Source organism: Lutra lutra, chromosome 8 (genome assembly GCF_902655055.1).
Source record: "Lutra lutra chromosome 8, mLutLut1.2, whole genome shotgun sequence".
NCBI lineage: Eukaryota > Metazoa > Chordata > Mammalia > Carnivora > Mustelidae > Lutra > Lutra lutra.
This window is the reverse complement of record NC_062285.1, coordinates 134,714,484-134,721,275: the sequence shown is the minus strand read 5'-3', so window position 1 is coordinate 134,721,275 and position 6,792 is coordinate 134,714,484. Positions and strand designations below refer to the sequence as shown.

Genomic DNA, 6,792 nt, shown 5'->3' with positions numbered 1-6,792 from the left:
AGAATGGGGTCCAGGAGGTCCTGAAGGTCACTGCCTCGCTCTGCCTCACTCACGCACAGCCCCTCACATAGCGCCCATTTGAAGCAAATCTCGAGGTCTGCCCTGAAGCCCTCGGGCTGTGTCCACCCACCTCTGGCCCAGTCTCTCTGACACTCCAGGTTTCCCAGGAAGTGGGGGGGGGGGCTCTCCAGAGGGGGAGGGGTGGCAGTGGCCAAGGTCTGGGACCACCAGCAAGTCACCCTCTGGCAGCCAGGGACACAGCATCCTTTGTTCTGGCCCCTCCCGCCCTCGCAGTCCCAGGCTCTCCGACCTAGATTAGCCTGATCCAGGGAAAGCCTCAGAAGCCCCTCCTGGAATGTGGCCTGGGAGTGGGGGGCAGGCGAGGCACTGAGGTGAGCAGGGCGGGTGGGGTCTCTCCAGGGCAGGGCGATGCCCCCACCACTAGGAGCCCCCTGTCCCCCAGAGGAGGGCTCTGTGTGTCCTCTGCCCAGGAGAGGGCTCCTTATCTAGCTCTGCTGGGAGGGCCTGAGACAGGGACCCCCCTGTGAGGTCCAGCGTGGCCCTGCGCTGCGGTCAGTGCCCTGTCCCTTCTCCCTTTCCAAGCAAAAGCCTCTTAGAGGGCTGGGAGCGGCACCCTAAGCCCGAGGCCTGAGGGAGGGAGCTAGAACTGAGAGGCCAGTGGCTGATCTGCAGGTAACTTGGGGCCTTCGGCTGCGTGCCCCCATAAGGCTAGGCTTCCCAGGGGGAGCCAGCAGGGCAGCCCCTCCCAGGAGGCCTCAGGAGATGTGAGGCTGGACATTCAAACCCACCGGAAGGCTCAGGTGAGTGCAGGGGAGAGCTGCCGGGACCGCCTCCTTGTCCTAGTTCAAGTGGCTACGGCCGTGGTGAGGGGACAACAGGCAGGTAAAGCCAGAACCTGGTCCTGGCGAGAGAGGGTCAGAGCCTCCAATCCCCACTGGGCACCTGGCACTGCCCAGGGCCAGGAGGGAGACCTAGGAGCGGAGGGGCAGCAGGAGGAAAGGAGGCTCCTTCCCCGGCTGTGGGCTGGCCCACCCTGCCCGTGAGCACCCCCCTCTCCTCTGTTGGTGGGGGGATGCACAGGAGGCTGCTGTGTGAACCCCAGGCTGGAGCTCCAGAAGTGTGAGAGACTTCGGAGCTGTTTTCTACTTTTGGAGGGGTTTTGGGGGGGGGGAAGCTTCTAGGGGTTTGGAGATCAGAAGGTCCCTTTAGTGCCGCCTCAAAGGTCCCAGTGGAACCAGAGATCTGAGCATCCCCCCCCCCCCCCCCCCCCCCGCCAAGGCTCCTGGTTGGCCCCGGGGGGGAACCCATCACCGATCTTGCAGGAGGCAAAACAGGCTCAGCGCGGGAAGGGACCTGCCCAAGTCCCGGAGGGAACCCATGGCTAAGAGGGGATGAACGGGAGCTCAGCCCCCGCGGCTCCTGAAGCGAGGCTAATGTTATTACGGCAGGTCTTGGGTTTTTTTTTTTTCCACAATGCTCTGATGACAATAGTCATTTCTGATCATTGAGAAAAATGAACATATGGCAAGGCCCAGGAGCCAAATAAAGCCACCCACTTTGCAGCAGGCGCGGGGCTGCCCCTGCCCGCCCCCCGCCCCCTGTAAATTCCTGCGCTGAGACCCTCACACGTGCACCCTGGGAACGCTGATGGTTCCCACGCACAGGGGGCCCACGGTGCCCCCCACTCACCAGCACCCCCTCTCCGGCCACCATTAGGTCCCTAGACAAGGAGTGTCCTCCAGGGGCGTCTTCTTGAAGTTTGGACTCAGGTGGGAACCCTTCTATTATCCTCCCCTCCTCTTTCACAGGTCCCCTGAAGGAGGGGGAGATTGGGGGGGGGTCTACCTCGGTTTCCCTCCTGGCTCGCTCCCAGAGCAGGGCTCACGTCGGTAGCCCCCATGCCTCAGTTTTCCCACGCTGGGTCTCCTTCCCCTTTCCTGTCGGGGCTACAGAACTTCGCTGCTCCCTCTTGTCCCCTTCCACCAGCAGAGGCAGCAGCGATGGGCGCTGGCGGCCCCCGGCGGGGCGCGGGACCCCCAGACGGTGGCTGGGGCTGGGCCGTGCTGGGCGCCTGCTTCGTGGTCACCGGTTTCGCCTACGGCTTCCCCAAGGCCGTGAGCGTCTTCTTCCGCGCGCTTATGCGCGACTTCGGCGCGGGCTACAGCGACACGGCCTGGGTGTCCTCCATCATGCTCGCCATGCTCTACGGCACCGGTCAGCGCCCCCTCGCGGGTCCCTGCTCCTCCTCCCCCAGCCCAGGATTGGGAGACGGGATCCGGGACCAGGAGACGCGGACCCCCTGGGAACCCCCCAGACCCCTCGGGAAGAGCACGGAGACCACTTTCTTCCCGTGGAAGCGCTGGTCCCGGAGACAGGGGAGGAGGGGGACAGGAAGGGGGCGGTGGCTGAATGGGGGTCGGTTTGGCCAGCCGGCAGGGCCCCTCCATTCCTGCCAAAGACCTACAACAGCTTCTGTTACAGGTGGGGAAACAATAAAATTCCCCGCTATCCCTGCTCCCCGGCGCCCTAACCGCCTGTGGGGTGCGCGGGGATGGGGTGAATCCTGTCACCCCAGCCGAGCCGCATGGGGGTGTGGGAGGAAGGGGTGGAAAGAGGCTGAGCAGTCCAGGGGACGCGCCCAGCTGGGCAGATCAAAAGCGAGGGGCGTCAGCCTCTTCTGCTTTGGGTCCCCTGTTCTCAGGAGAGTTGGGGATGGGCCTCCCTGGAACAAGACAGGTCCCTCCCCTACCTCCCCGCAGGGTGTTGCCTCCTTGGTCTGTCCCAGCCAGGCTGGGTGACCTTGGGCAGACACTGTCCTCTCTGACCCGCGGGTGCCCTCATCCCCTCATGCCATCTTCTGGGGGCTGGGATGTGCCCAGCCTGGAGCGCACCGGGGAGAGAGATTAGTCCAGCCTAAGCGGTGACCGTGCCCTGCCCACAGGTCCGGTCTCCAGCATCCTCGTGACCCGCTTTGGCTGTCGTCCCGTGATGCTGGTGGGTGGGCTGCTGGCCTCGGCGGGCATGGTCCTGGCATCCTTCGCCACGCGCCTCCTGGAGCTGTACCTGACCGCCGGGGTGCTCACAGGTGAGGACGGCCACGACTCCCTCCCCTACGGGGAAGGGGCTGGTCTCGCGGGTTGGGGAGCCGGGCAGAGTCCTCGCTGCAAGGTCTCCTGTCCTCAGTTTCCCCTCCAGAGGTGGTGGGCCCGCCCCGTCGGGGCCTGGCCCCTCCCTCCGGCTGGGGGCTGGGGCTGGGGGCGCCCTCGGGGAGCCCGGCACAGCGCCGCCCTCGCCCGCAGGCCTGGGCTTGGCCCTCAACTTCCAGCCGTCGCTCATCATGCTGGGGCTGTACTTCGAGCGGCGGCGGCCCCTGGCCAACGGGCTGGCTGCGGCGGGCAGCCCGGTGTTCCTGTCGGCGCTGTCGCCGCTGGGCCAGCAGCTGCTCGAGCACTTCGGCTGGCGCGGCGGCTTCCTGCTGCTCGGCGGTCTCCTGCTGCACTGCTGCGCGTGCGGCGCCGTCATGCGCCCGCCGCCGCCGGGGCCCGGCCCGCGACCTCGCCGGGACAGCGCGGACGACGCTCCGGGGGACGCGGAGGCTGAGCGCGCGGTGCTGCGGCTGCGCGAGGCGCCCCCTGGCGGTCGCCCCCGTCGGCGCCTGCTGGACGTGGCCGTGTGCGCCGACCGCGCCTTCGGGGTGTACGCCGTCACCAAGTTCCTGATGGCGCTCGGGCTCTTCGTGCCCGCCATCCTGCTGGTGAACTACGCCAAGGACGCGGGCGTGCCGGACGCCGACGCCGCCTTCCTGCTGTCCATCGTGGGCTTCGTCGACATCGTGGCACGGCCGGCGTGCGGGGCCCTGGCGGGCCTGGCGCGCCTACGACCCCATGTCGCCTACCTCTTCAGCCTGGCGCTGATGGCCAACGGGCTCACGGACCTGAGCAGCGCGCGCGCGCGCTCCTACGGCGCCCTCGTCGCCTTCTGCGTCGCCTTCGGCCTCTCGTACGGCATGGTGGGCGCGCTGCAGTTCGAGGTGCTCATGGCAGCCGTGGGTTCGCACCGCTTCCCCAGTGCGCTGGGCCTGGTGCTGCTGGTCGAGGCCGTGGCTGTGCTCATTGGACCGCCCTCTGCTGGTGCGCCCCTTGGGAGGAGGGGGTGCGGGGCTAGTTCCCTAGACCGGGGGTGGCGGGGGGGAGCGCCAGCCCTGTCCCACGTGGAGCTTCCAGGGATGAGGGCAAGGGACCCACTGGCGGAGACAGCCTGGTGGGGTCTTCCCATGGCTAATGAGCCCCTCCTCCAAGCCGGTCCTGCTAGCTCTGGGTGGGGCCGGAAGCACCGGGAAAGATGCCAGGAAGAACCCAGCACTGACAGCTGCTGACCCATTGGGTCATCTCAAACGCTGGCACAAAGTCCTTGTGAAGGGCGGATTCTTATTCTCGTTTTGTGGGTGGGAGAACTGAGGCACAGGCGCCTAGTACAGGGTGGTCCCAGAGTGAGAGCAGAGCCCTGCCCAGGCCTAAATGCCCCTACCTTTGGAACACGGCAGCTGAGTGTCCTCAGCCTCTAAGCGGGACCAGGACAGGGACAGTGTCGTGGAGGAACCGGCCGTGAGCCGAGTGGGGGTGCTCAGGGTGCTCACGAGTGGTCTCCCTGGGGCCTAGGGGGGGTTCTTCCTCCCTCATCTGTCCACTGGGCCATGGCCAGGCCCTGCTCTCACTTGGTGAAGCTGCTGTGCAGGGAGAGGGTCTGGGCCTTCTGCTGTGCGCATGGCCCACAGGGCATTCTCCAGTCACTGGCCTTAGGAAGTCACCATGATGACAGGCCAGGAAAGGAGCTGCAGGGGCCGGCATGCAGGCAGCCTCACTGGGCAGTGCAGACCCCGCAGGAGAGGACATGGGACAGTGTGGGCCACATTAGGGGTTCAGGGTTCCTATACAAGTGAGGCAGGAACTGAGCTTGGAAAGGGGGGATGTCAGGGTCCTCCTGGGTTGGCGGGTTGTCCCTGTCCCAGCATAGCCTGCCTGTGGTCAGTCTGTGGGATGAGCAATGAGGGGAGGCCTCCTTTGCTGGGGCCCAGGCTGCCCCTGAGATGGGGTGAACTGCCCCTCCTTCCAGGGCTGGTCTAGCTCAATGTCCTCATCAGGCTTTGTCATCTGATCTCAGTGGGAGGGCGGCCAAGCCCACCACCAAAAGCAATCGAACCAGCTCCCCAGAGGCTCAGGGATTCTTCCATTTTCTCATGTGACCTGGGTGGGCGGATCTAATAGGGGGTGAGAAGGTGGAGAACACTGCAGGGCTGAGTGTGGGAGGGGCAGGGACAGGACTGGTTGGCTGGGCGGGGACCAGGGAGGCAAGTTTGGGTGCAGTGCTCAGAGGGGCTCAGGCAGGCAGCCAGCTTGGGGGACACTGGGAAGCTTCCCTGAAGCCACAGAGCTATAGACCAAGGGGTCACAGCCTGGATGGTCAGCGACAAAAATGCCAGGAGAGGATGGAGCCCACAGAGCTCCCCCACACTTGGGGGGGGTGGAATATTGCAATTACAAGATTTTCCTGTGTATGAAAGTAATATGCGCCTGGATAGAACATTTGGAAAATACAGAGGGGAAAAGACGGGTTGTGGCCCATGAGTCCTACCACGCCAGCTCACAGTAGTGGAAGCTCAGTCTAGGGTATCGGAGCCCCGAGAAGGGACAGGAGGAGGCTGGGGAGGGAGACGGAAAGAAAGCTGAGCCAGGCGCCTGAAGACCAGGGGGGTTAGCAGCAAAGAGCAGGCGTTAGGGGCCCCCAGGAGGGTGAGGCTGAGCCCAGTGCCCCCTCCCCACCCGCTCGCTGGGCAAATCACACGGCACATGTGGGGTCTCGGTCTGGGGGTGGAGGGGGTGCCTTGTAACCTGAAAAGTGCTGCCTCACCAAAGGCCCTATATCACTTAAGAAATTGAGGTTCAAGGAGGTGGTGACATTTTTAAGGTCTCAAATGGCAGAACGTGCGAGGGGTTTCGCCACTGTCAAACGGGCATAAAGATGGGGGCGTGTCTGTGTCACCCAAATGTAAACCCCACCAAGTTGAGGGTGCACACGGTCCTTTATCTGAGGTTGTGAGAAAGGCGGGAGAGTGGGGTCCCCCCCCACCCCCTGCAGGCCCTCATCTCCCGCCTCCCTCCGTCCCAGGCCGCCTGGTGGATGCCCTGAAGAACTACGAGATCATCTTCTACCTGGCTGGCTCTGAGGTGGTCCTGGCCGGGGTCTTCATGGCTGTCGCCACCAGCTGTTGCCTGCGCCGCTCTCGGAACCCCCAGCCTAGCCAAGGCACCGAGGGCGAGGCCAGCGACACCGAGGATGCTGAGGCCAAAGGGGACTCTGGGGCTCTGCCCACTGGGGCTGAGGAGCCTGGCAGCCTCAAAGCCCAGGAGGTGCCAAGCCCCGGGGCTGGGCCCACGGAACCAGAGGTAGAGGCAGAGCCAGGGCTGGACCCCAAGTCTGTATAGCTCCAGGGGCAGCAGGCGAGGCGGCTGGTGACTTTGGGAATGGGGCTTACCCTCCAAGAGCCCCAGCTATCCCAAGTGGGCCTGGCACACTGGAAGCTGCTTTGCCGTGGTCCCCCCTGGGGTCGGGGCGGGGAGGCTCCCACCTTTATCTGCCCAGTGGGCCATGGCCGGGCCCCACCCTGGCTAAGTGATGCTGCTGCACGTGGCCTGGGCTTGACCTTGTCAAACTGAACTTCATAAAACTCAGCTTGGGACGGCGGGTCCATTCCTGTGCCTCCCAGCTCTGGTG

The 6,792-nt window shown here is 65.0% G+C and overlaps 1 protein-coding gene across 2 annotated transcripts; it reads left to right on the top strand.

Moving 5' to 3' along the window:
* The first annotated feature begins 1,877 nt into the window (after nt 1-1,877).
* SLC16A8 (solute carrier family 16 member 8) lies at nt 1,878-6,746 on the top strand. 2 transcript variants are annotated; one of them, XM_047742130.1, is made up of 4 exons: nt 1,878-2,235; nt 2,963-3,106; nt 3,321-4,151; nt 6,187-6,746. In XM_047742130.1, exons 1-4 carry the CDS (start codon nt 1,920-1,922, stop codon nt 6,501-6,503), a joined length of 1,608 nt encoding a protein of 535 aa, XP_047598086.1. In that variant the 5' UTR covers nt 1,878-1,919; the 3' UTR covers nt 6,504-6,746. The 2 variants fall into 2 exon arrangements, with proteins under 2 accessions (XP_047598086.1, XP_047598087.1); XM_047742131.1 differs by lacking the exon at nt 3,321-4,151.
* The last annotated feature ends 46 nt before the right edge of the window (nt 6,747-6,792 follow it).

Excerpts from the sequence above, each read along its gene's own strand:
- SLC16A8 (XM_047742130.1), top strand. The coding sequence starts at position 1,920 with ATGCCTCAGTTTTCCCACGCTGGGTCTCCTTCCCCTTTCCTGTCGGGG. Across the intron at positions 2,236-2,962 it reads CGCCATGCTCTACGGCACCG|GTCCGGTCTCCAGCATCCTC; the intron begins GTCAGCGCCCCC and ends CCCTGCCCACAG. Across the intron at positions 4,152-6,186 it reads CATTGGACCGCCCTCTGCTG|GCCGCCTGGTGGATGCCCTG; the intron begins GTGCGCCCCTTG and ends CCTCCGTCCCAG.